Raw genomic sequence first — 27,544 nt, 5'->3', positions numbered from 1 at the left:
CCGAAAAGTAGCGCTAAGCCATTTTCGTCATCCCGGAACTCGGAGTCGTGTAGCGTCGAGTTCTAGGCGACAAAGATGGCCGTGTCTTGGTCTTACGCATGAGAAATCTGCTTGTATACTTGCCGCGCGGGAATTGACAACCCATCATGGATGGATCCCGGCCTCGAAAGCACAGAAATCTACGGAGGCTGGAGTTGAGACCGGTTGCCATCTCGCGAGAGTACGCAAGTAAGTCTTGGCCTCCCTACTGAGACTCGTCGATCGCATGATGAACAGAGTGAGGATGCGAAATCGCTGTCAAGAGTGCTGACGGAGCCCGAGATCACCAGGCTTAGCCGGCCGGGTAGATACGATGAATGGAAAAAGTTCCGAATTTCAGAGGCGGGGTTAACCAGATATAAATGAGCATGCTCACGCTTGAATATCAGCAGACTCTTAGTTTGATACCATCACCATTCCACATCCTCTATTAAATCACAGAAAATTTCATTTGGTCCTTCGTATCGGACTTCTCACCATGAGATTTATACTGCCCCTTCTTAGCGGCGCTGCTCTCGTTGCCAGTAGCAAGACGCCTTCCTCAGTGGCCCAACATCGCACTCGTCAACAAGCTCTGCCTGATGTTGCCGACTTTGTTTTCCAAAACGGCTCCATCTACACCCTAGATTCCTCTTCAACTGAGGCCAGCGCTCTGGCCATCAAGAATGGCACGATCATATATGTTGGCGATGACCTTCAGGCCCGGCATTTGATTGGGAATGACACCAAAGTTCTTGACCTAGAAGGCCGCATGGCAATGCCTGGATTCGTCGATGTGCACATGCATGTGCTGCAGGCGGGACAGAATCTACTAAAATGTGACTTCAACTACCAACGTCTCAGCCGCCAGCAGGTCTTAGACCATCTACAGGAATGCATAGACACCGACGGTACCGCTCAAGACACTTGGCTTGACGCTGTCAATCTCAACTACGTTGCCATGGCTCTCAGCGGAGAAAGCCTTACCAAAGCGGATCTTGACACCCTCAACACGACCCGGCCAATGTCTCTCCGGTCGAATGACTACCACACTTTCGTCCTCAACTCTCGTGCACTGGAGCTTTCAAACATCACCGACTCAACCACGAACCCCCTGGTGGTGTAATTGAACACCTCCCCGGAACACAAGAGCCATCTGGTGTTCTTCTCGATGGCGCAAACATCCTCATTGCTGGCCCTCCAGCTTTCACTGACGAGAAGAACGCCGAAGCCGGGCGTGCCGCGCTCCAAATTCTTCGGCAGAACGGTATCACCACCTGGCAAGACGCCTTAGCTACCAACGAGCATTGGGGTCCTTGGAACATTCTCAAAGAGAGTTCAGAGCTCAGCTCGCGCGGGTACTTTGATTACCGCATTCAGCCGCCGTCGACATTGGAGGCTGTCGATGCCGTCGTTGCAGAAAACGTCGCCCTGCTCGCGTCTCGAAATGACAACTCCACTGTGGCTGCCCAGCCAACCCTCAAATGGCAAGCGATCAAGGCCTTGTTGGATGGCATAATGCCCTTCTCCGCTCGCACAGCAGCCAACACGGATCCGTTCTGGCTTCCTGTACGCAACGGCACGAACGAAACCCAAGAATGGGCGCCTGATCCCAGTGCCATCGCCCCTTTGTACTGGGATCCTGAGATCTTGGCCAAGACTCTGGAAGGGTTGTGGCTGGGCGGTGTCGACGCACAGCTACATGTCGATGGCGATCGAGCCGTTCACGTCAGCTTGGACGCTGCAGATGCCTTCCGGCGTAATCACCCTGATGCTGCCCCCATCCGTCTCGCTCTCGCCCACGCCAGTCTTACACTTGAGGAAGACTGGCCTCGGTTCGCGGAGCTCGGCGTTGATGTGGTGTTCCAATACCAGTTCTCTCAACTAGCTCCGATGTGGATCCCGGACACATTCAACAGCATTGGCGAATATCGCATGGGCAACCTCGATGCCTATGCACAGATCGAAGAAGCTGGACGCCCCACAGTGCACGGTAGCGACTGGCCTGTAAGTTCCTTCTCGAGATATCCTGTTTGAAGTTCTCAACGACTGATATGTGACCTTAGGTCGATCCCCTTGATGTGTGGTTGGCACTCAAGGCCGGAGTTACGCGCCGGGGTGACCCATCCAACCCCAACTCTGCCGCATCATTCAGCGAGCTTTATGACGGACCGTTCCCTGGCAGAGGTATCTCCCGCGAGTCCGTCCTGAAGGGAGCCACCATCAACGGAGCCAAATTCTTGCGGGCCGATGAGCAAATTGGCTCTCTCGAGGTTGGCAAACTTGCGGATATCATCGTCACCGAGAAGAACTTCTTTGAAGTGCCCGATGAGGAGCTCGGGCGTAACAAGGTGCTGCTTACAATGCTCGGGGGTGAGGTTGTGTACCTCGAGGACGGTGCGCAGTCTACATTTGGGAGAGATGTCACGCCCAAGTTCCCCAATGACAACGCCGTTGCTGCGAAGATGGCCCGCAGAGTGATTGGCGGGCTCCACGGTGAGCACCTCGACACCCAGGGACGGGCCGAGGTTGTCAAAATGAGGAAGCGCCAGGGTTGTGGCCATGAACACGCACACTAGGACATGCAATTTTGATGAGAACGGCCGACCACATGAGCACTAAGATGTGGTTGGAAGGGTGTGCTAAAGAATCATTACACATCCATCAACTTCGCTGAATGTCATTATATCAATCCCTTCTTAAATAGGGACGATAGATGATAGAGAGGTCTTAGAATTCGGCCTTACACACATGTTATCATTCTTACCTTTCCTACCAAAACGTACTGTATGTTAACACATTGTTTGGGCTACCAGGCCGGGACTGGTGTTCAAGTCGGTACGCGGCAGTGCGGCGCACTTGCTGGGTGAAATCACCTGTAAAGGCTGGAATCAATTCACCAACGAATATAGAAGAGGCTCATTGAAAACCCAGAATCTATTTTGAACGCCGTTTCTATGGGGGTATATAAAAGTGCACATCGCTTTTGTCTTCTCAAATAGGTGTTCCGAAACCATCAGTCTTGTCAGCCTTGGAGGTCCAGCAGACCTGGCTTGCACCACAGCCACGCCAGTTGAACGTATCTGAGGGTGTCCAGCAAGAGCTTTCGGCAAACTGCTTGCCGCAAAGTCCGTGAACCTCGTTACCACCGAGCCAGCCGTCATCGTTGGCACCGTTGACGTCGCCGTCGATAGCGTGGAACTATCTACATCAGCAATGCGCCGCTGCTATGCAAAGGAGAATGACTTACGTAGGGGCCGCTGTAGGGAGCGTCGTGAATAAGAGGGTCCGTGAACCAAGGACCGTCGCCTATGGGAATTGGTCAGTGACGTTGTCAGGGGTATGTTGGAATGGGAAGAGCTTACTATAGACGAACTTTCCTTCGGATGCCTTAACTACAGCCTTAGAGGCCTCTTCGTCGATCTGCATGCCGATGGCGCCCTGGTCGGTGATACAGGCACAGAGGCGGTGCTTGGCAGCGTTGACGTTGGCCGCCCTGGAAGAGATTAGTTCTCAGTCGCGAGAGAAGATGTCGGGGATATCGACGTACATCAGCAAGACAGCCAGAAAACCGAGAAACTTCGCCATTGTTGATTGATAGGATGTGATGAAAGTTACAAAAGAGTGTATTGAGTTAAGCAGACGGGATCAATGAGAGAACGGCTGTCGTGTGACCATTCATATTGACCAAGTTGAAGGAAGCAGTATGAAGCTATATACTGGGACTCCAACGCTCAAAGCATTGCAAAGGGGTCATAGACGAGAAGAAAAACATTCAGATCAGCGCCAGTGAATCGGTCTGTCCGATATGTGAAGATAATAATACCACCCAATGCCAAGGCGGCCCGCCCGGTAGATTGCCAAGACCAGGGACATGCCTATTTCAATCCTCTGTGCACCAATCACCAGTCCGGCATATCCTGAGTTCCTTATGGGGATTTTTGGAACTTTAAATGAACACTATCTGAACTGCCAGTCGTGTTGACTCTTGAGTCAAGAGCAGTCAGAAGTCGTAGTGGGGCAAATCGCCCCTGGATTCGTTCCGGGCGGCGGGGGCGGGGACGCCGGCTGCGAAGACCCGTGACGGCACACGACAACATACCCCAAGCGGAGCCGGCGAGGAATTTAGCATCAACAAACATGATGCCAAGATTCTTAATTGAAACGACGAAAACGACTTGGGCTATGGAATGTTCTATGGTAATTTGTGGTAGTTGTGCTATGATGTTACCATACAACCTAAGCGCAGAGACCAACCATCTTGGACTTCCAATGTCGAAACGCTTGCATCTCTGAGCTCGTAAAAATTTCAATCCCAACCGGGACGGGATCAGCAGTGAGCGGGCAACTCATTACAACTTCGGGAACGGTGCTCAGGATATCCCTCACGATGCGGTGAGCGAGTCGCTCCGACAACAAGATGGATACATGACTGCTTTTGGACACTAAAAGTGGTGGAAAGGTGTAGAACCTGAGGGACTTGAGCAAGTTGAGTCCCGGTCTCCGCGAGTCTTTCAACCTCCTCTTCTCATGATCATCCGATTTACTTCCCAAACCACATGAAACCAATGGTTACTCTACCCTGGAAGGCAAGATTACCAGGCCGGATCGCATGACTGAGGTCGCTTATCGAAGAGATGTGGTTGCTCAAGTCATCGGCAAATGCCTCACCTTACATGCTGTTGATAACTCTTGAAAGTCATATTTCGTGATTGGACAACGAAGTACACTTGGACATCTTGTCCATCGGGCATAGCACGATACTTCACCACTGTGTCTGGGACTCAATGTAGCTCATCTATGCGTTTTCATATGTTTCATGTTTCAAAGCAGTGGTAACTAAGCGCAGCTGCTCTCCAGCCGGCACGAGAATGTGTACAAAACAAATAAGTCAGAACTATGACAACACAATCTCCTCTGGTCTGGATAGACTTGTTCCGCAAGCCCCACACTCTCTCGTATCGATGCATGTCAAGAGCCCAGACCCTTCACCCCCGAAAGCCTCGTCCTCTAACCAGAGGTAACGTGCAGAGGACCGTTGCCGTCATCAACAGGGCACCCGGGACCGTCCGAGTCAAACTCGACAACACAGCTGCCGTCGATTCCGATAGAAATCCCGATGAACTCGGTGTCCTTCTGCTGCGTGCCGCTGCCGAGCTCGTTGCCGTCCTTGGTGCTGACGTCGCACGTCTCGGGGATGCCGCCAAAGTCGGACTTGCAGTGGAACACGCGCGGGGTGTCCCAGCAGGAGCCCTCGATGGTGAAGGTGCGGCCGTTGCCCGTGTTGTAGCAGGGCGAGTGGTCGCTCGGGGTGGAGTCGTCGTAGATGGCATCGCCGTTATCGTTGACGATGGCGAAGCCGCTGTAGTGCCCGCTCTGGGAGCCGGCGCCGGGCCCGCTGATGGTCGAGAAGCTGCCCGAGGACCAGACCACGCGGAGGTGCTCGGCGTAGGCGGTGGCGGAGAGGCTGAGGAGCCCGAGGAAGAGGTTGCGGATGGAAGACATTGTAATGATGATATGTGTCTGTATGAGAGGTGTGTTGGTGAAACTGGGTGAAGAATGAGGAATGTAGAGTTGTTGCTGACACTGAGATGCGTTCTTTCCGTGACTTGACACAGGCTTTTATACGTTTATTCTGCTTGCTAAATACTTTGAAGGATGGCAATCCCCGTTTGCCCGACGTCTTCGAAGCTCAATAAGCTGATTTCATAGCATCGTGATGCTTCTCAACTCAACTCGGTGCCTAGCACATCGTAAACAGTCGTTCTCCGCCAAAGGAAGTTCTTTTGTTGCCTAGTCCAAGTTAGAAAACTTCTCTAGTGAGACCAGACTGCCATCAGCGAAGGGGAAAAACTGGAGAAGACTCATCGGCGATCTCAATGAAGCATACACGCGGATAGGACAGAGAACGACTGACCGTGATGGCAGACCCCATGGGACAAAAATAAGCCTCGTGATCCACTGAAGGAGTTATTCACCCAGTTTTCTTACCCACTTGTGGGAAACAGTTGTATGGCGGAGCAGCTACATGGCCATCGCGCAGTGCAATAACACACGGTCCTTGTGCTAATACCTGTCCAAAGAGCCAAGTATATTGTCACGACACTGTGCTCGTGTTAAGAGCTACCAAAACATTAATCGCCATCCAAGTGTTGCGAACATAACCTTTATTTTAGCATGCATTTGATTTCATCATTGATGATTGCATCCAACCATACATAGCCTGGCTGCATAGCCGCATCTGCGAACTAACCGCAAACAAGAGCACCTCAACTCACGTCCTTGGCATCCTCAACTCCCGAGCCGTACCCGTCGCCGGGATCGCAACCCCGGCCGCGCATTTGAATCTCTTGTCCCTAGTAGGCAGAGCTGAGTACGAGAAGAGAAACTTGGCAACCGATCAACGGGAACAACTCGGTCTCGATCCACAACCAACGCGAAAGCCAACCACGAACCACATAATGATGGTGCCTGCTGAGCCTGGGGCCGAGCCTTCGCCTCGTTCCCAGCGCCAATCATTGTCATTCAAGCTTAAGATACACACTTGGGTGGAGCGTCGTCGCTTACGAGCGTAGCCTTGTTTTCCAACGATCGGCATTGCATCAGGAACGGGTGTACCCACCTGGCATAGCCGCAGAAATCCTCCGCAGCAGAGTGCGGCTGCCACCGTCCCGCCGATCTGAATGTTTGCTCCCTTGCCTGGACCGTTCGTCAGAGTCTGTCAGGCTTCGTGGCGCGTCTAGTCTTCGTTGATTTGGTTGATTGGTTCACGCCGCCATGTTCGACCGTCTAGGCAGCCGTTTAGTAGCCAAGATAGAATCGACGATCGGGCACTCTACACAATATATCAGACAAGGCAGTTGTTAAACGAGAGAATCATCAGTCTCTATTGAGCTAAAGCCAATTCGGGCGGGCAAATTATTACTATATACGTCTTGTGTAGTTGTAGTAGTGTGTAGGCAGAACGCAATGACAGGCGTAAAAGCGAGCGGCCTGTAGGCCTCCCCTTGCAAAATCGATCCATCCTCCATTCATCGTCATTTTCTTTTCCCGCTATGCATCAGGAAAGTACAAAGGAAAATTACTTTAATACCTCTCCCTTGATGTCCCCAAACAACAAATAGTTTCGTGTCTCGGAGAAATGAAGAAAGGGCAGTGTCCATCATCTGAGTGTTGTATGTGTATCTTCTCAGCAGGATGTTGTAGTAGTTGTCTTGCGAAAAAGGGGGTATCATCATTCTAGTGTGTCCAGTCTTGGGCTCAAAAGCATGCTGCGTCAAAGATTGACTGCGGTGCGAAAGACAAAAGAAATCCTCCACATTCCCACTGATATGAATGGAAATTCTTAATCCTCAAAGAAGTCATGGTCGTCAAAGTCGCCAGGGTGAGCATCCGAGTCGTAGCCGCTGGATCGCAGCATCGGCGGCGGAGGCGTCATGGGCTGGTGCTGGCTTGATGGACGATGAGCAGGCGGGCTCTTCATCGACACCGACGGTCCGTTGGTGACGGAAGGTCCCCGGGCGCGTGCTTGCAGTTGTTGCGGAGTGTATCGGCGGCCAGTGGTCTGGAACGCCGTAGGCTGAGGCTCCTCCGTGTGCGTAGGAGGGGTCTGGCGAAGGCCAGATGCTGGGGGTGTGAGCAGTCCACCAAGGAGACCGTTATTGGCTGATGTCGAGGAGGTGGATCTGGATGGCGTGTGATTGCTGTTGAAGGCAGAGCGAGAAGATGAAGGGCGAGCGGGTGCGCCAGCAGATCTGAAGGCGGGCGCCTGGGACTTGCGCCAGTTACCCCAGGCGGCAGCCAAGGGGCCGACAGCCTGAGCAACCCGCGGCGTCGCAGCTTCCCTCAGAGATTGCGCAATGTTGGGCAAGTTGATGGCAGAGCCGCCGTTCATGGCACGTTCACGCTCTTGCTCCTCCATCTGGAGGTTCGCCTTGAGACGGATGGCGGCGTCCTTAACAGCCTCCCTATCGAAGTCTTGTGCGGAGAGCGACAGGATGATGTCTTGCAGGTCGCCATGTCTGACAGCAAGAAGCTCGCGCAGCCAGGTGATCTCATCATCACGTTTGGTGATCTTGGCGGGGCCCTCGGGATCAAGCTTGTCGACGGTGGACTCGAGTTCCTCGATGCGCTGCTCGCGAGCTTGAAGCTGCTCTTGCAGGACCATGATAGATTCGCGAAGGGCCTGCGGCGAGATCTTCTCCGGCAGCTCCATGCCCTTGGACACGGCAGCGGGCGCGGCAACGGGTGCAGCAGCCTTGGGCTGAAGGGCAGCCAAAGTCTGAGTTGGCTCGACACCAGCTGACTTGGCCGCCTGAACAGCAGCACGGGCAGCCTCCCTGGCAATCTCGACCTTCTCCTCGAGATGAGCAATGCGGTCCTGCAGATGCTCGGTCTTGGAAGTAGAAAGGCTGAGACGCTCAAGCAGGTTCTGCTCCGTCTTCTGGGCATCTTCGACGGCATTGTTAAGTTGTCGTTCCCAGCGAGCCTGGATATCCTCAACTTCGTTCTGGTGCTTGCGCTTGAGCTCCTCGATGGTTTGATTCTCGCTGGCCTGAGCAGCCTCGGCCATCATCTCGGATTGAGCCTTGGAAGTCTCCATATCCATGGTAAGCTGGTCATTGTCTGCGCGGAGCTTAGCGATCTGCTCCTCAAGCTCCTCGCGAACGACATTGACATGGTGGTTGGCCTGGTCAATCTCGTGCTGCATCGCGACGCGAGTGCGTTGGACCTCGCTTGCGCCGGACTCTCTGGCCTCCTCAAACTCGCGTTGGTATCTCAGAGCGGACTGGTGCAGCTTGTGGTTCTCGGTCTTCATCTCACCAAGGATACCCTCGAGACGCTTGCACTCATTGACAGCACGCATGCCTTGGCGTTCGCCACTCTCCAGACGCTCAAGCTCGGTCTCAATGCGCTCGCGAGTGCGTGCCTCGGCTTGAAGCTTGGCATCAAGAACTTCTTGTCTTGCAACGAGGGCTTGCTCGCGCTTAGTGCGACGAGCATTCTCCTCAGTGACCTCGCGAGCGGCATGCGCCATGTCGTCTTGGAGGGCGACAAACCTGGCACGCCAGCTTTCTCTGACGCGCTCATTCTCCTGCAGTTGAGTGCCGAGGGTGTCAAGGAATTTCTGCAACTGCTTGTTCTCGTTGACGGTCTCGTTAAGGTCGATCTGCTGGCGGCGGGCGGTTTCAACGACGCGCTCAGCCTCGGATCTCCAGCGGTTGGCTTCGTGAGTAGAAGCCCGAAGCTCATCTTCCATCTGGTTGATCTTGTTCGTAAGCTCAGTCTGCGACTGGGTGGCACTCGTCTGCGCGGTCTCCATAAGCGCCATGCGCAGTGTCTGGTTGGATGTGCTCTGCTCAAACGCCTTGATCTTGTGTTCGCGCTCTTCAACATCCTCACGGAGGCGTACTTCCTCCTCGGAGGCGATGCGAAGCAGGCGCTGGACCTCGGAAAGTCTATCTTCGGCGGTACGGCGGCCCTCAAGTTCTTGCTGGGCTCTCTCCTCCTGGTGCTTGAGCTTCTCCTCCAAGTCGTTGATGCGGTTGTCGAAAATGCTGCGATTCATGATTTCAATCTCAACACGAGACTCTGCTGCTTGCAGCTTGCGTTCAAGCTCGGATGCGAGATCTTGGGCGTCACGACGGTCGGCGACCTCCTTCTCAACTCTGGTCTGCTCGGCGTAAAGACGCTCCTCGAGGTCGATAACCTTGGCCTGAAGCTCGCTGAGCTTGTTGTTGACAGCCCCATCGGATTCGCGGTCAGCCGCAGGCAGCTGAGATGGGGTTGGCATGCGCTTCTCGACGGCTTCTTCGACAATGTTGCGAAGGTCCTCGCCGCGGAAGTCCAGACGCATCGAAGCGCCAAACTGCTCTCTCATTTCTTCCAAAGCACGCAGGACGGCGACACTGGTCTCGTCGGATGCGGGAATGGAGGCTGCCACAGGAGCCGCAGGGGTAGGAATATTGCGCTGCTGGACTGCGAAAGCATCCAGTACGGCGGCACGAATGTGTTCCATACGTCTGTCGCGGCGCGGGCTCATAGAGCGACGAGGCACAGGCTCCTCATCCTCGTCGTCGGCGTCACTGTGCTGAATCTCTGCCGAGACACTGCGACGAACCGAGGAAGACGCCCTGCGCGAACCGCCACGGAGGGACTGCTGGATAGAGAGCAGAACCTTCTCCATGGGAGCGAGGCGGGTAGCAAGAAGGTCGTTGACACGGTCATTGACACGGCCATCGAAGAACTGCACACGCTGCTCGAGCTTGGCCTGTTCCTCGTCGCTGAAAGCTCCTTCCCAGTCACTCTGCTCCGCACTTCCGACGTTGAGGTTGGTAATGGGAGCATCGAAGGACTGAGCGCTCAGAGGAGGATCGATGAAAGGATCCTCAAGCTCTGTAGACGGCAAAGCAGACTCGCCAGGGAGCCCGTGGTAAGAGCGGGTAGGGCTCGAGGTACCGCTGCGGTATTGTCCAGTGGCAGCGGGTTGCAGACGGTAGGGCGAAGTGTGGGTGACCTGGATGTTTCGGTGTGGACTGGCAGGTTGATACCTGAGATCGATGTTTGACCTGTTCACGCCCAAGGTAGGGTCGTTTTGGTTGAGGTGATCCATGATGGCATCGATCTCCTCAAAGGTGGGTTCACGGATCTCTCCGTCCTCAAGGGACTCGGTTTCCTCCTTTCCGTCGAAACTCAAAGCAGCAGCGGCCTGCGACTCGTCCAGGTATTCAGCGTCGGAGACGACGTAGTCTTCAGGCACCTCAGACTCGTCTTGCTCAGGCTCAGGAGCTGGCGAGGGGGATGCGGCGAATCGAGAAGCCGCAAGACCCTTAGGCTTGGGCGGGCTGGCGAAACGGGAAGCACCCAATCCCTTGGCCTTCTTCGGCGGCGGTGTCGGTGCACGCGGCGAGGGCTCGCGGGGAGGCGAGGGGGCAGCGGCTTCAATACTGGGGATGAACGGCTCGATGGTGTCTTCTCTATCACGTTCATCGTCATCCTCCTCTTCAGTCTCGGTCTCCTGTGCAGGAGCACCCCAACCGCCACCGGGAATAAATGCCCTAGCAGTGGCAGAAAGCGACTTGTTGTGGCCCTTCTTGTAAGTGTCGATACCGAAAGGCCTGGCTTCGTTGAAGTTCTGCAGCTCGTCCTTGGAGTCAAACTCGAATGGGGCCCAGTTCGATTGCTGCTGGTCAGGGGAAGTGTCCGAGGGGCTGGTAGCAGTGACAGCCTTGGAATCCGTGGGCTGCTCGGAAGCTCCGGTAGAAGACATGGTCGTGTCTGCTGGGGTAGGAGCCTGCTCGTCACGTTCAGAAGCCTCCAGTTCGTCTTTCTGGGAGACTGGCTGCAAAGACTGATACGAGGTGGGCTCAGGCGAAGGCTCTGCGAATTGAGGCACATCGTCTCCGTCTCCACGGGACGCCTTCGCTCTCTTGGCCCGAATATCATTGACCGGACGACCGTCAGCGTCTTCTGTCAGTCCATCCTCATTCGATGTCTCATTATCGCTGCTGCTTGGACGAACAATGGGAATAGCCTTGGACTTCTTCGCGGTCTTGCCAGTGTCAGAAAGGTTCAGATCAATGTTGCCAAAGATCGAGCCATGAGTCGCGTGGCTCTCGCTACCCGATGTAGGGCTAGCAAGAGAATCCGAAACATTTCCGAATGGTGTGAAGGCGGGCGCGTCTGGTCTGAACTTGGGACCAGAAAAGCTAAAGTCGCTCTGGCCAGGTGAGAAGACAGGGGCAGCAGCATTAATCTTGGATGAAGTGGATCCTGCACCGAACGAGTTCGCCGAGGGCGAAGTGATGGACGGCGCAAAGGTGCCTGCTTGGAATACCGTGGGCTGGAAAGGCTGGAAGGCGTTGGTGTTGCCACCGCCAAAGCTAAAGCTGGTCTTGGACTCGTGGCCGGGATTAAACTTGAACTCAGGAGCCTTGACATTGAGCTTAGAGAACGATGGCTTGCTGGCATGGCTGCCTCTTCTCTGCTGGCCAGAGCTGCTATTGTTCGATGCCACATCATTCCACGGGTTGCTCTGCGTGGAGAATGATCGCTGGTGCTGTTGCAGAAGCGTCGTGAGGTTGAAGTCTTGCACAGGCGTACCAAGGTTGCTGGGGTTTGTCTCGATTTCAGCGGCCTCGTCGATCCTCTGCGAGTCAACATCGTGCCAGCCTGAGAAGCTGTCAGTTCTCGGCCGGTTCTCATCGTGATGAGCAAAGAAGTTTTGTGACAATGAGTGGCCACGGCTGTGAGGGCGCGGGTGGTGTAGGACTGGACCGTTGCCGTCCTGCTTGGCAAATTGCTGAGGCTGGAAGTCTTGAGGTTGGAATTCCTGGGGAACGAACTCCTGGGCTTGAAACTGTTGAGGCTGGAAAGCCTGGGGAACGAATTCCTTGAAGTGAACAGATGGCTCTCTTGCGTGAGACACAGGGGGTTGCTCGTCTGGGATATGCGCGAATTGCTCAGCTGCAGACTCCGCGTTGTGGGGACTGTAGTCAACGTGCTCCAGTTCGTTCCGCATCTGTTCCTCGAGATGGTACTCAGCCTCGTCGATCTCGGCCTGGAGATCATCGCTGTTTCTTTGCGCCGCCTCAGACGGCTTCGGGGGCTCCTCGACGGCCTCCTCTTCTTCTTCATCTTCTCGCACTTCCTGCAGACGAGGCGACGCTCTAGCAGGCTGTTGTTGCTGCTGCATGAATTGATGGGGCAACATCGGGTATTGCAAAGACTGGTGTCTCTGGTGCGCATTGAACGCAGGGCTACCTGTTGGCGCAAAGCCCTCCGGAGTAAAGGGAGAAACAGGAGAAAGGATTCCATTGAGTAATGACGGCGAGTCGGTTCTGTGCTGGCCCCAACCGAGGGGTGATGGCTGGTTGCCAAGCTGGAAAGGCGAATGTCCCATGGGAACCGAGATGGACTGTCGGGCGTTGTACTTGGCCGGATGACTGCCAAATCCGACAGGTGAAGCAATGCTGGGGCTATGAGTATGCGACGCGCGTCCGGGCATGAACTGCGATGGGAACGGGAAGCCCGCATGGTTGCTTGATGCTGACGACGTCGGAAGCGGCGGAGAGAATGGCAAAGGTGGGTATTGCGCAGAAGCCTGTCGGCTGGGCTGCGATGCGGCCGGCGAAATCGAGGGTGCCGGTGGCTCGTCGTCTCCGAAGGACACTCCGAGAGCTCGCAATTTGGCTTCGTTGAGCTCATTGACATAGTTTTTCCAAGCGTTCAAATCAGGCAATGTGACCTTATACACACGCTCCGCACGCTCTCGTGCCATGTCTTCGAAGGAGGGCCATCCGTCTCGACTTTGAGAATACCCGGTCGGTTCTTGGTATGTGCCCTCCGCTGCGTCCAAGTCAAAGCCGCTGATGTCGTATCCAAGCTCTTGCCATTCTCTGAACATTCCTTCAACTTCAGTCTGGTTGAGAGGCCGAGGCGCTTGGCCAGGGCGTCCACGTTCGTCGTCTCTGGGAAGAAGAACCATAATATTCTTACCCTTCCACGGAACCTTCTTCTTCACTCGGGGAGTCATAGTCGGCTCTTTGAAATTTACCCTCGCAGATGCGCTCCTCTTTGGTGTGATGGGCGTCTTCGTTGAGTCGCCGGTGGCCGCACTGGCGGCCCTCCGAGGGGTCGTGGGAACATGAAGATCTGGGTGTTCGGCGGCCATGTCGGCCTTGGAGAGTTCGGGGCTCTCCATATTTGCGTTTGGTGATTTTGCTTGTGGCGTCACGTCACCCGGCTTGAGGGTCTCGGCGCTGGACCGGGTACGGGGGTGTCGGGGTGCCAAATGCGGGTCGCGGGCGGCGCGACGTGTGTTGGCTTTCGGTGTTCGCAAAGACTCCTTGTCTTGCCACGCAGCTTCGTCTGCGGATCCTGAGCCGCTCAATGAAGAGTGCTCACTACCGTCGCTAAACCAGTGGCGGCTCTCCGAATTTTCGCCTGCGGTGTGCTGGCGAATCCAATCCTCCGTCAATCGTCGCGGTTGCCGTCGGGCGCGATTCGCAAGGACTTGGGCTGCGCTAAGATACGGTTCGGCGTCGTTGCCGTCTAGGTCTGCCGCGTCGTCGTCGGAGTTCTCTCCAAGAGTCAAATTTGGAGGCGGACGAAGAAAAGGGGTATCAATCGCAAGATGGTGGAGTATTGGCGAGCCGTCGGATTCGTCCTCGTCGCTGTCGAAGCTCTGGTCTCGAAGATTCCTCGTCTCTTCGGTGGAATAAGGCGAGCCCCAACTTGCAGTCACGTACTCTTCTTCTGGCTGGTTGTTCCTCAAAATATCCCTAGCCCGGTCGGGAAGCCTAGGGGCAGGAAGCGGAGGCAGAACAGGGGAGGACCCGAGGTCCTCGCCGTCGGCGGCAGTAGATGTGGACGAAAGAGCGGGAGACGTCGGAGGTGATGGCCGACGAGGTCCAAAGCCGTCCTGTGCAGAAGCAGCAGGAGGAGGGGTGGTCGGTTCCTGTTGAGGAGACGTCTTCGTGGGACTCTGTGCGGATGGAGAAGAGAGGTTAATGTGGCGTTCTTGTCGCGCGATGAAGGTAGGTACGTGTCGGGGCAGGAATGCTGGCAATGTTGCAGATGACTTACCACGGTGAGATCAGCGCAGACGATTGAGTCGTCTGCAGCCAAGTCTCTGTTTTCGCGTCGAGGACCCTTTGTTCAACAGCCCTCTCTCGTTCGTGACAGCACGCACTCACAAAAAGCAGGCCGCGAGAAAAAGAGCGAACGGACGATGCTGTCGAGGTGTTGTTGACAGGAATAAGGGGGTGGAGGAGAGGGAAGGCCCGTGTAATTTGAGATGGGGACTCGCTCTGTGTATATTTGGGGCCCGGCGGTTTTTTTGGTCGCGACGCGTATTTTTTGGGCGGGTGCGGCAGAAAAAAAAAGACAGCCCAGCAGGAATAAGGTATTATTTGCACAGGTTGCGCGCCCCGGTTCAGGGATCACAGGACGGGGGTTCGTTGCAGAAATGAACTGGGGAAAATTATCGAATAAGGAGCGACATAAAGGCGGAAGCAGAAAGACGGCGGCGGCGATTCGTAGGTACCGGACGCATCGGGATCACAGCTCGATAGCTTGACGATGTGAGGAAGAGATGTGATCTGGATGTTTTGATGGGGCGTCGGAGGGGGGAAAGAAGACAGAGGAGGGAAGAAGGAGGACAGGACGTTCTAGTGTGACGCGAGGTGTCGGGAAGGAGGTGAAAAGAAAGTGAGAGGACTGGATGGGCCGGGGGAGGTTGAGGTAAGGCGATGCAGCCAAAGGCAAGGTCAAGGTCCAGGTCCAGGGCAAGGTAAGGCGAAAGGCAAGGACGGACAACGGGAAGCTACCTCGTGCTTGGAGATGGGTGCCAAGTGGTGGTTGAGCAGTCGCGTTGACTCGAGGTATTTGGCAGGCAGAAAGTCGTGGCAGGATACATGCACAGACAGCGAGCCGGGGACCAGACGATTTAGGCAAGGTACAGGTACCGGCACGGGTAGCGTACAGGAACTGCCTGCGGGCCTCGGCCCCAGGTAACTGCGTTATATAAGCTACGTGGTTCAAAAAAGAGACTTTTTGAGACTAATCAACAGGGTACTCACAGTAACCGCACTACTACGAATCCTCCTACGCTTAATACCACTATATCTTAAGCTAATAGGGCTATGTACTATACTAACGTCGCTAATATCTCTTTTAACGCTATATCTAAAACTTAATAAAAAGTACTATTATCGATTACTATTAGTATAGCTTTAAGGGTTTATTATATATAAGTAATATATAACTAGTTTATTATTAAACCTCCTAAAAGCTATATATAGCTTAATAAACCAAGCTAAACTCTTTAATAATAGTTTATCTTATTATTTATTAAGATTAGCTTATCTATCCTCTTAAAACTAATATCCCTCTTAATAAGATATATATAGAAATAAGTGTTAACACAGGTATAAGCGTATTCAGGGGCGTGGTATATGCGCCTATATAGTATAAGGTTATAGATGTGGTAATGTTATGATAAAAGGTAATAATCCTGAGCATTTATGAGCATTTAATTGTATAGATAAGAATAAGGGAACAGATGTATTGTGATGAGTCTGGTTGTTGTTGTTGGCAGGTTGCATCCTCTAGTAGGGAAAAGTGAGGGGAAAGATAACCTGAAACGTAACCTGCTAAACTGCTAATTACATAAGGTGCTTATGTAGCTATACGTATTACATAATCAATATTAAGGTTATAGGTTATAATAAATAGAGTATTTTTATATAAGGTTTTGTACCTTAAACTTTATTGGTTTATTTTATATAGAATATTAAAGTAAGTTAAGCGTTATTATTATTCTTATATTATTATTATTATTATAAAAGAATGTTATATGTTAACAATAAGGATATTATTAGAAGTTAAGATTATATAGATAGCTAGTTATAGCTATCTCTATATTATAAACGTTAGTAAGGTTAAGTTAAGCTATCTTAGAAGAGATTAATAAGGATATTATTATAGAGGGGCTAACGTAGTATTAGAATCCTTATAACTAGCTTAGCTAGTTTTATAGCTATACTAATCCTTACTTTTAAGGTTGTCTGTGACCTTAAGAGATGAGGCTAAATAGTAGCATATCTATTGATGCCTTGAAGCTTATTAGTAATAAAAAAAAATTTCTCTTTCTAGAACACTAAAAAAACTGGGTAACAAAACCAAAGTAGCGTACAGGAACGGTGCAGGTAGGTAAACCGCAGTTGATATCCGTTGAGGCAAAGAACACCTAGCATCATCATTGAAGCTGGGTGGGTAGGCAGCACTTGCAGCACCTCTTTCATCATCTTGTAAGACTCCGAACAGAGAGCCAGCAGAGCACAAAACAAACCCGTCAATTTACACAGGCCGCAGTCCCATAGAAGCAGCACATCAGGCACGCAATGATGGGATGGGACACGATGGGCCTGGACGTGGGATTCCTTGGACCGCTCTCGTGGGGCCAGTACCAGTGGCACGAAGAGATTGGCCGCTGTCATCTGCACATGCACAAACGCCGGGGTCCCCTTCTGCTGGAAGCAGCGATCAACCACCACTCGAAAGACTCGGCATCCAGGTGCATCCAGACACAGGACAGCTGGCACTAATCACTTGCACGAATGACGAGAGGACCGTCCGTCTCCCTCTGTCCCAAATCCACATCGAATTTTGGGGAGACGGAGCCAACGAACGAACGGGGGACCCTGCCTGCCTTCCTTCCACACTTTCCAATGGGATGGACTGGGGCAAGGCCAAAAGCCAGGGACAGGCCGGCAAAAAGGACGCCAACGGCACAGGTGCAGTGAGCGGCCCATGTTTGTTTTAATGAGCATCCCCGCTAAGGCCACGGGACCGAGCCCGCACGAAGCCAATCTCGTCTGGCTAGGCCGATGAGGAGTACTTTCTATGGAGGTGTTCTCACCAGCGAACAACATGTACTTGCTATCAACCCGGCCCGTTCCCCCCAGACTCACCTCCCTTCTTTTGCATCACTCTCCAGCCGTGGGTGATTTCCGCCGGATGAAAGCCCCGCCGCTTGAATTCCTAGACGACATCGTATTTGCCAATGGCTCGATTGACGGCCCGCGATGCTGGATATTTTCACGTGTTGAGCTCTCTCCTCCGACTGCACGTGTGCAAAGCAGCTAAATATTTCTGCTTCACTGCTATACATCATACTGGATAATGGATCCGAGCCACACTGACACTTGCCATTGTCGTCGTCTTGACCTGCCTGATCCTGAAGTGGGCTTCAACCTTCCACCTGCCCCAGTGGCCCAGACGGCGCGACTGTCACGGACTTTGTGGCTTGCTGCAGGAGAGGAGCGCAGCTTGCATGCGTTTGATGGCTAGACGGGTCCCCTTTTTTGCCGATGCTTTGCATGATGACAGGCAATGGTCCCCTCTGCGGGCTGCATTTGGATGGATTCAATCCTCTCGGAGGGTCTTTGCAGCACAATTGTAGAGCCGCATGGAGCAAAGCAGTCGCAGACACAAGGGTGGTCCTCTGATAACTCGACGCCAAAAAATGCCGTCATCAGAATCATTCTCGGAACTTTGGACGTGTCATCCAACTTCGAACATGCAGGACATCGTAACCAATGTGTGCATGCCGGTTTGAACAGGCGGTCCAAGAGAAGACCCATCTTCAGCTGATGGCCATTTCATCCAGTCTCCCACGCAGAAGAATACCCGTATCCGAATTTCAACCCATCCATAGCAAAACATGCAGGAGCAAATAGTTCAAACCATTTGTCAATTGGGATGTTTGTTTCAATCCGAGACATTGTCTTTTCACAGCAAGGCGTGAGAAATAAACGCGGTTCAGATAGACAAAACGCGTCGAGAAAAAAGACACCAAAACCGGGGCCGACAGGGAGCTTGGGGCAAAAACATTCCAGCACCGAAAACAACGTTGTTCCTGGAGTTTGATTGTTTAGTTCATGTGGCTCGCGTGGCTCATTCATTTGGCACTCTTGCAGGTGCTTCCCGGTTCATGTAGGTTTGCTTAAATGAAGCCGGCCGGCACGCGGCAAACTCATCCAAACGTCCGTTTGGCTGTCCGCTGCCAGCTTCCATGCGGATTGCAATTACATCTCGTTTGCTTTACAGCCGACCACTTTTCATCTACCAAGATGAGGTTCGGCCCATCTTGAAAAGTGAGGCGTTGAAGTATCATCAGTCTCCACTTCCTCCCTGACCCTGCTGCTCCGCATGTTAGTCCGGTCGAGTCTTGGTCAACCGCCTTCTAGAGATACCCACTTGAGTGAGGGCATTCCCACATCTCGGCCATCTCATGCCAACGCATGATATTTGGGTCTTCATTGTATAGACCTTGAATTCATCTCCAGGTACATTATTCATCGTGAAAAGCTTCACACCCGCCAGACGGACAACCGCCGGATATCAACCTCACTCTTCTTTCTCAAGAGAGCCAAAACGCCGAACCCCAGCCCTAGTCGAGCAACTCAAAATCCACCCCTCTTATCTGTTATTTTCACCCTCACTGCCTCCTCCTTGGCACGCTGAAAACTCTCGAGCCAGGCAGCCTTCCCATATACACATGCCGTACGACGTCCGGCCAAACCACATCATACATTGTCATAGAAAAATTCGGCTCATCCCACAAAGAACCCCTCAAGGATCGCAGAAGATGTCAAAGTTGCCATCCGATCCCGCAAACACTGGGTCGCCAAAGCTCTGCTTCGACGTTGAGTCAATGGCAGACCTGCATTCAGCTACAGCCAGCGATGTCAGCCACCGAATCGCAAAACCTCCAATCACATTACACCACAACACTTACTAGCTTGCTCGTCACACTTGGAAACGTCGAATTTTGTCGCCGCGTTGTTAGCCGCTTGAGAGCATTTGTTCTTTTGGTTGTCGCAGGACCTGCCCGCCGCGGTTGCAAAGTCCGGCTGTGATTGACCGTTAGCACACCACTCTTCCAGGTTCTGCTCTCAGCCGAGGGAACTCACAAAAGTGTCGCCGTCAACTTCAAATGGTCGGCTCGGGTCATTTGACTTGGTAATCTGTAGCAGCGCCCCGTCAGTCAAAGAATCCTTCCATCCTTCTCCCAATACTGATCCTGATCCTGAAACCGAATTCGCGCCACACGAAGCCACCAAAGCCTCGCTGCCAACGAACCTCCATCGTTCGCTACCAGAAACCATGGGGGAAGAAAAAGACAAGACGTACCGCTGAAGCCGCGACACCGCCCAGGTTCCCCGTGAACGTCTGCAAGTTCTGTGTCGCCTGCCTCGGCAACAGGCCCATCTTCCAGCCCATCTGCAGTTCCTCGTGGATGTCGAGCGCCCTCGCGCCGGCGCCGGCGCCCGAGAGCACAAGCACCACCGCCGACAGAACGTGTGCTGATATCGTCCGCATCGTGGAGGTTCGTTGTGGTATTCGTCGTTATCACGACGTTTGGATTATGCAATGATATGCTGCGGGGTAAACCGTAAAAAAAGAAACCTTCGAGGCCTCGGTCGAGCGTTCGTCGCCTGTCACCGGCGCATCGATCGGGGTACAAATGGCCTCGGGTGGATTACGAATAGAATCGGTTGGTATCGAGGCTCAACCTCTTTCGTGATGCGTCGTCAACGAGCGCGGTTGGTAACTGTCAGAAGTGATGGTTGAACGAAGGAATCGGCGCCGCCAGCACTCAATTGGCACAGAGCAAAAGCAAAGAGGTCGAAGACGCGAGAGCGTTGGAAGGTCATCAAACTCTCTTTTGCTCCTTAGCTAACGTCGACTAATGTTCGGGGGGAGGGAAGGGAAGGGAAGCGAGCGGGACACAGACACACAAGCAGGGCGGGCGGGTGAGAAGAAGACGAAGAAGCACCGCATGAAATCTGAAACGTCGAGATCCCAAGCGCCCACAAAAAGCTGGGATGCAACACCACCACCGCAACCCGAAACACCACTGAGACTGGAATAATATTATGACGGTCGGGCCCGTCCACGTGATGTTGGGTGCGCTCGCGCTGCACGCTCTTTGCCCAGACGGGATGGCTGCCCGGATGGACGATCCTGCCGCGGCCACGGTTCATCAGATGGCAGGTTGGAGTGACGGACGATCAATACTGGGGATGAATGTTGGATGACGGAGGGAATAGAGTTTGGGTAAGGGATCGGGTGAACTCTCTCTTATTGCCCCTCCGCAAGTTGAGTTGAGGTTTTGTCACTGTCATTTCATTTGGATGCACGTCACTTGCGTAATTCACGATAGAAGAGTGCTTTGATCCCATAGTGTTGGCGGTCCTAGTATTAAAGTTGTATCTGAACGTACATCCAAGCCTGTGAACCCAGTAGATTTTGTTCATCAGACTTGCCGTCAATGTGTTTTTGTCCAATTTTTCTGCTAGGGTGATTGCATGTCTTGATATGCGACTCGACTGAAACCCAGTCGGCAACGATTTGACAATGATCATCCCAAGCCCATCTGCGACAATAAGAAGGGGGAGGACTCTCTGCTCTATTTACATAAGTCTATCCATTAGTCCTTAGACTCTGCGATATGCAACCATGCCTGCCGTGGTAACAATAGTTGATTCGGTCCGAAACTCCGTGTAGCCGGTCTTAAAAGTAGAAAAAAGCTGTGCCGGCCGTAACGTATGGGGGTGTAAGAATAATCATCGAAGGTTTGTGCCTTTTGTAGGCTAAGGACCGTGGGGAATCAACGCTTTCTGCCGCAAGAAACAACAATCATCAAATGTTCGACTAACGCACGCCGCTTTAGAAGTTGGACGACGCGTTAACCTGGCTTGGTGCGTGGTAGCTTTCGAGGGTCGACTGGAAAGGCGTGCGGCCGGTGGAGCCCTGGGCGCTGCCGACCTCGACCTTGGCCTCGTTGCCGTACTGGTTGTTGTATTCCATCAGGCCATCGTTCTCCTCCGCCTGCTTCTTCTTGCCCCAGATTCTCCAGGCAACGAAACCCAGAGCGCCGAGAACGATAGCACCACCGACACCAACAACGACACCAATAACGGTGTTGCGGGTTTGTGTTGACATGCCGGAAGAAGAGGAGCCAGAGTTGGACTCGTTAAGTCCAGGTGTGCTGGTGACGGTCGACTCGGAAGTGAAGGAAGTGGCAACGCCAGCAGAGTTGGTCGTCGTGATGACGGTCCTGATGGTGGAGGTAATAGGCTGAGCGGTGGTAGTGGGAGTAGAGGAAGCAGCCTCGCCACTCGCGGTATCCGAGTTTCCGGCAGCAGATGTAGTGCTGGTCCTCAAAGTCGTGGATTCAGCTGAGGCAGCCGGGGTGGTCGTCGTCGCAGCGGGAGTGGTCGCGCTGGGAGTGGCGGCCGGAGTGGTCGTGGTTCTGGCGGCGGAAGGAGTGGTTGTCGTAGCAGCTGCGGCTGATGTGGTTGTAACTGCGGCAGCAGATGTTGTCGTCGTCGCGGCGGCGGCGGAAGTTGTGGTCTCGGCGGCAGCAGAGGTGCCTCCTGACTGTCTCCTCAGAAGTCCATCGCGAGCTTCCTCCTTGTGGAAGTTGAACCACGAGGCCTGGGCCACAGAGGCGGCCATGAGGACCTGGAGAACCAGAGTAGGCTGCATTTTGAGGTGAGTTTCGGTGAGGATTCAAAGGGTATGATGAGGTTCGCGGTGTCGGGGATGGTTATATCCCGTTAGATATTCGCCCGATTTCCAAGTCCCGTCACGTCCGTTAAATGGTCCGGGTGGTGGTTGATCGACTGCCTAAATGCCCAACACGACTATGCTGGGACTAGAGACAACTCGTGGCAAAGATGAGTCGACTGGAATTTCGGAAAGTTCTTGCCCTGAGCCGGTGGGTACGAAAATAGGAGAGCGGCACGGACGGGTTCGCGGAAAATTCGTAGGGTTGTAGGCGAGTGACTCGAGAACCTTGGCGGAAGCGACCGAGAGTTTAAGGGTAATAATGGATCGTTGGGTGAAGTTAATGTCGACGGTAATTCAAGGAAAACGAGAGGAAAAGGCCAAGAGGGGACGCAATAGGAAAAGTAGCGAGTGAATGGATTTTTATCGAATGGTGAGGGTTAAGAAGGGACGTGTGGGAACGAGCGGGAAGAGCAGAAAAACAAGACTCGTATTCAACGAAGAAGAGGGTGGTCTGTGGCCTAGGACTGGTCTGTGGTCAGGAGCAGGCGCAGGAGCTGGTGCAGGTGCCGGTGCCAAGCAGTGGAGGGCAGAACAGAACAGGGATGGCCGGGGGAGACGGGGAGGGTCTTTTCTCTCCGTCGCACTGTCCGTGTGGTGGCTTGGAGGACGTCTCTCTGCCAGTCACCGGGCAGTCTGGAGTCTCTCTGGGCCGTCAATCAAAGGGAAACCCATGGAACATGGCCCAAAGACACCCACTACGTTGCACAGGGAGAGGACGAGAGGCGGGGGGAGGGCGCCGGGATGGTGCAAGGGACAACGTGGTGGCGGCCAAAAAGCGACAATACGTACCGCCTCACCCGCGAAGGTGATGAGAAGCCTGACAAACCAGGCCGCAATCATCTCAGATTTGTCGGTTTCCTGCGGAATGACGGTTGCTCATTGGTTGCAGTGTGGAACCCTTGGCCCGTCACTGCGCGGTGGCACACACCAGGATCGAAGCTGCAGCCATTCAGCGCAGGACAATTTGTGGCTCCACTTTGACACCCACAGTGCATCCGGTGCGTGGTTTGTGGTTTGGTGGTGGTGCACCCGTGGCTGTCCATACCTGGACAGTGTCTCTGCCCACCCACTTGGGCAGTCAACACCACACCTCAGTCGAGTGTCGGCAACTCCTGGCTCCTGGCACGCACTGTTTTCCACCCTCGCAGGGCTGCTGTTCCCACCGAAAGTGTGGCCGAGACTCTGAGGGCAGCCCCGCGGAAACCGTTAGCAAAGAGCCCAACTGTCAGCGACATTTAGCGGCCAGGTGGTTGGTAAACGCCCCTTCTAGGCCTTCTGGATCGCCAGAGTAGCGGTTCCAGGCTGCTCCTCGCCTGCATCGCCTGCACAGCAGACTTGCATTGCTGCTGCTGCTGGTGCTCCTGCCGCTGCGGCACATTCCTCCTTCAACGGCAGTGTCAGTTGGCGCTGGCATCGCATCGTTCTCTTCCTGCAGGCACGAGATGCAACAAGCCGACGTTAGATCGCGCCAGTTCTTTCATCACCAGACAATGGAACCAAAAATAACACCATCATCATCAGTCGGCCCGGCTGTCGCTCTACACCTATACACTATTTTGTTACTTACCTACTCGTCTGCCGGCGCCGTTGACAAGACTCCCAGTCGGTCGCCGTTGCGGTAGCAGCACCTGCACCCAACAGGGTAAGAAGCCAGGGAAACCAGTGCAGCAAAGGCGTCGGCGATGCATGGCCATGGCGATGGCGATGGCGATGCGCTAACCGCCCAAGCTTTTGCTTCTGTCTTGCATCTTCGTCGCCTTGCGACCGAAAAGGGAAGGGAATCGCGATCTTCCTCGTCCCGCTTCGCGATTCGCCCGCAGACCGGTGCAAACTCTGTCTGTCATGCCATCCACGTCGAGAGTCAAGCATTGCATGCGCAGCAGTCCATCCATCACCACCAAGCAACCCGAGCAGAGCATTACCAATACCGTGTGACGGCGTAAACACCAACCCGAAGCCCATCTATGGCCCGTCAGCGTCAGCAAACACAACGGACCACTGGACCCCGGCCGGCCAGCGCAATGCCAATGCAACATGCCTGCTCTGGGCCGATCTCTGTCTCTATTTTCAGCACCGACCCGTCACTCTTGGCCCCGTCCTCACCTCCACACCTGGCCCAGCAGAACCCGGCACCATTCCCTTCAGGGTCTTCTAAGACATCTCCACCGTCCCGGGGGGCCCTCTTGCATTCGTCATTCCTGCCCGCCCCGACGAGAAATCCGGATTCCACACTTCTTCCAGAACTCGGCAATCCTCGGTCGCTCGCCATCTACCGCCTCCCTTTTCGCTGGAGAGAACGGCGACACGGGCGATACAGCCTAGGCAATACGTGACGGGTTATATTGGCAGCGGATCAGGGTCCTGAGAACCGACCAAGAAACACAACCACATGTCACTATGTCATGCACATCCATCTCCAGTGTCGAGCATCGCCTCAACGGGCACCCAAGCATTCGCCTTCAGCAGCGGCCGACGTCACTTCCATGCTCGCCATGTTTTTTATGCTTCAGCGATGCTATTGAAGCCTGCACCATGATGCTATCGTCGGGCAGCTCATCGAGTCGAGCAATGCACCAGTGCCACTTGTGGCGGGAGGCCCTCGGATGTCGGCTTGGCCTGATCTGCCATGTTCCTCGGCTCACCAAACGCCTTTCCGTGCGTCATTGCTCGAGCGGGCACCGAATTCCAGATGAACCTCTCGACACCGACTTTTCCAAGCAGCAAAAACCTTGTGTCAAGAAAACATTGTTTCGCCCAGCTTTGCCATCAGGGCATCCTATGTTGGGGAGCAGAATATCTCCGCCTAAAACTTGTCTTTGTCATGGGTTCCTCCTCTTCCCACATCCCGGAAATACATACTCAATGGCTCTCCATAGACTTGGTGGGACGTAATCCGCTCAACAGGGACCGCCTGCAGCTGTGCAACCGGAGGAGCCGCTGGCTTCCGACGCCCGGACATCTGCACCGGGCACCCGCCTAGCCACCGCACGATTGCCAATGTTAAAACTTCCATCCCGGGTCAGTGGGCTTTGGGTTCCAAATATCCTCGAGAGCGCACCTGAAATCAGCTGGCTGCGAAACTCAAGCCAAAATAAACTTGATTACGATGAGAGGTTTTAAGCTTAATATTGGGTCTACGCAGTGTCGGGAGAGGTCTCCCAATTGGCCTGCCACCATGAGCATATATCGTTAACAGCACCGTCGACGGCGCTTTGCACACCAGCCACGTCCAGAGCCCATGCCGTGGACTTGCTTCCTACTTTTGGAAAGACGCCAACTCCGGAGACGTCTGTTGCCGGCTTCCCGCTTATGGCATACGACGCTATATAGTCCTGCAAGACCTGTGCGATCGTCAAGTTGAGAGAACGGCTGTCCATCTGTGCTCCATAAGCACCGTTATAGAAGGTGTACTTGAGGTCGTCTCCATGCAAGGACGACGGGACAGCAAAGATATAAGCTAAGCTCGCGCTCCCGAAGGCTCGGCGTGGGAAAAGGGTGTTACAAACGATACGAGTCTCGGCCATCAAGAGAGTACCGCGACCCAAATCGTCGACGTACGGTTGAGTGCCATCAAATACAGGAGGATAAACAACCTCGGCGATGTGCTCGACCAACGACGCATTGAAGTTTGGGAAGAGCTTACTGATGAGTCCTCGAAAAACGAAGCCGTCGGTGACACTCGGGTCAGTGAAGACTAATCCTTCGTTGGCGTTGTGGCTGAACATCACATCAACATCTCGATCGAATTGACCACGGGCGAAGAGAGTTGCCTGGTGAGAAGGCACGTAGCCATGGTCGATGACGGGGTTGTAATTGAACTGGCCATACGGCGGTTGAGCGACTTGTTGACTGTTGGCAGTCATGAGTGCTGACGATGGCAGCTTCCGGGCTTCGGCAAGCGTTGAGACGTTCAGCAACGCGAGAAACGTCTGGAGACTCTTCTCTTGTTGACTCGCATCCACGTGGGGGAAGAAAGCGGGCGATTGTATGACGGCCCTGCGAAATGGGGGGGGGGGGGGGGGCTGTCCCTTTGCTGCCCCCGTACGCCTAAGAGGGACGGTATCAGCTGTGGTTTCCGGCAAGGCCTCACTTGTGCAAGGTTCTTGGCGACTTTACCGTGATGTGATGCATCAGAGAGCCGCCGCCTGCAGACTCGCCCATGACGGTAACCTTCTTTAAATCGCCTCCAAACTTAGCAACGTGTTTCTATACCCAATCCAAAGCAAGCCTTTAATCAAGCAGCCCAACATTAGCAGCGCCGTCTGATTGTATCGTGGGCCCGGCTGACCAGCCAAAGCTCCCAGGCGGTATTTTATCGCAACGAAGACCAGACCATCGGGTTCAAAGGCTGTCGCCTGTGCCAGGAGACCAGCAGGACCTCCAAATTAGTCTGTACTGCCAGTCGTATATCCGCCACCATAGAACCAGACAAGTACCAGAGATATTAGTAGACCGATATTATTCAAAGGCAGAATTTAGGGTCACGAAATCGAGGACTAGGCAGTCCTCATTTGTTATTAGGTCTAGTTGACAGATGGGCGTCATCGAGGCGTTCGCAGACTGCTGCTCTCGAAAAGCAGACGAGTTGAACGCGAATCCTTAGGTAACGTTTGTCACCAAAGCGATAGCTTCCGATAACCATACCAGCGAACTCTGGGGACACACGCGTCCCAATGCGCTGGTTTCGACTACGGTACGGTTCGTGGCCGGTGATTCCGGCGCGCGGAAGCGGAGGTTGTCGACCGGTAGTGCGGCGTACCAGATGTTTGAAAAGTTATAGAAGCCTCCGGTTTGCTGTTAGCCGGCGACGTTCCTCCAAGTCAGACGCTCGCTTTACTTTCGAATGGCTCCTGTGAGCATCTTGACTTACGTTGTAGAAGGACGCATGTTGAAGCTGGTATCCAAGATCGACGATGGGAAGATCAGGGGAGCCGGAAACAACTTGGATCCCAAGTATAGAGCTCAGGACAGAGATTGTGATCAGACGCATTTTTGGAGGCTACTAGGAGCACGAAGTATCTTTTCCGTTGTCTGAACAGATGCTGGACGTCACCTCCTCCGAGAGACTATATCTTTGGCATCGTGATGCCCAAGACAGTTACACCCCTGGTATGGGATTGAAGGCTAGAACGGATTTCGGGCACGGGATTTGCATATTTGGGCTCAATTTTTATTCCGCCCTCGTTGAGAACTCTGGCTAGAAGTAACGTAGTCATCTATGCGATCACGCAATCAGGACATGAATAGTTGAAGTTGCTGGTTCGAACAGTATTCTATTAATTTGTACCCACTTTTGAGCCGGCTCGCATTCGCATGGCTCGGATTCGTATATCGCAAGAGCTCGTCTTGTTCTTCTTAAAGCAAGATCAATAGTGAAGACCGG

At 53.7% G+C, this 27,544-nt stretch overlaps 8 protein-coding genes across 8 annotated transcripts; 1 reads left to right on the top strand and 7 right to left on the bottom strand.

Moving 5' to 3' along the window:
* Positions 1-517: 517 nt before the first annotated feature.
* On the top strand, positions 518-2,597 carry ytcJ-0 (putative amidohydrolase YtcJ; the record flags this gene model as incomplete). Its single annotated transcript, XM_037327325.1, has 3 exons — positions 518-1,088; positions 1,169-2,025; positions 2,085-2,597. 3 exons carry the CDS (start codon positions 518-520, stop codon positions 2,595-2,597), a joined length of 1,941 nt encoding a protein of 646 aa, XP_037174483.1.
* A 415-nt stretch (positions 2,598-3,012) lies between these two features.
* Positions 3,013-3,606, bottom strand: CGCA056_v012080 (uncharacterized protein; the record flags this gene model as incomplete). Its single annotated transcript, XM_037327324.1, has 4 exons — positions 3,013-3,219; positions 3,269-3,327; positions 3,384-3,514; positions 3,569-3,606. The coding sequence occupies 4 exons, from the start codon at positions 3,604-3,606 to the stop codon at positions 3,013-3,015; spliced, it is 435 nt and encodes a 144-aa protein (XP_037173669.1).
* A 1,422-nt stretch (positions 3,607-5,028) lies between these two features.
* CGCA056_v012079 (uncharacterized protein) lies at positions 5,029-5,523 on the bottom strand (the record flags this gene model as incomplete). The annotated part of the gene is made up of 1 exon (XM_037327323.1): positions 5,029-5,523. One exon carries the CDS (start codon positions 5,521-5,523, stop codon positions 5,029-5,031), a length of 495 nt encoding a protein of 164 aa, XP_037173902.1.
* A 1,840-nt stretch (positions 5,524-7,363) lies between these two features.
* On the bottom strand, positions 7,364-15,073 carry CGCA056_v012078 (uncharacterized protein; the record flags this gene model as incomplete). The annotated part of the gene is made up of 3 exons (XM_037327322.1): positions 7,364-14,503; positions 14,605-14,636; positions 15,070-15,073. 3 exons carry the CDS (start codon positions 15,071-15,073, stop codon positions 7,364-7,366), a joined length of 7,176 nt encoding a protein of 2,391 aa, XP_037173912.1.
* Positions 15,074-19,155: 4,082 nt separating this feature from the next.
* Positions 19,156-19,905, bottom strand: CGCA056_v012077 (uncharacterized protein; the record flags this gene model as incomplete). Its single annotated transcript, XM_037327321.1, has 4 exons — positions 19,156-19,256; positions 19,322-19,436; positions 19,497-19,550; positions 19,717-19,905. 4 exons carry the CDS (start codon positions 19,903-19,905, stop codon positions 19,156-19,158), a joined length of 459 nt encoding a protein of 152 aa, XP_037174404.1.
* Positions 19,906-21,255: 1,350 nt separating this feature from the next.
* On the bottom strand, positions 21,256-22,077 carry CGCA056_v012076 (uncharacterized protein; the record flags this gene model as incomplete). The annotated part of the gene is made up of 1 exon (XM_037327320.1): positions 21,256-22,077. One exon carries the CDS (start codon positions 22,075-22,077, stop codon positions 21,256-21,258), a length of 822 nt encoding a protein of 273 aa, XP_037174405.1.
* Positions 22,078-25,295: 3,218 nt separating this feature from the next.
* patB-0 (Carboxylesterase patB) lies at positions 25,296-25,886 on the bottom strand (the record flags this gene model as incomplete). The annotated part of the gene is made up of 1 exon (XM_037327319.1): positions 25,296-25,886. The coding sequence occupies one exon, from the start codon at positions 25,884-25,886 to the stop codon at positions 25,296-25,298; it is 591 nt and encodes a 196-aa protein (XP_037173893.1).
* An 874-nt stretch (positions 25,887-26,760) lies between these two features.
* Positions 26,761-27,151, bottom strand: patB-1 (Carboxylesterase patB; the record flags this gene model as incomplete). The annotated part of the gene is made up of 2 exons (XM_037327318.1): positions 26,761-26,955; positions 27,032-27,151. 2 exons carry the CDS (start codon positions 27,149-27,151, stop codon positions 26,761-26,763), a joined length of 315 nt encoding a protein of 104 aa, XP_037173894.1.
* Between the last annotated feature and the right edge of the window lie 393 nt (positions 27,152-27,544).

This window comes from Colletotrichum aenigma (assembly GCF_013390185.1).
Source record: "Colletotrichum aenigma strain Cg56 chromosome Unknown KSG_Cg56_contig08, whole genome shotgun sequence".
Lineage (NCBI taxonomy): Eukaryota > Fungi > Ascomycota > Sordariomycetes > Glomerellales > Glomerellaceae > Colletotrichum > Colletotrichum aenigma.
This window is presented reverse-complemented; position numbering and strand designations above follow the sequence as displayed.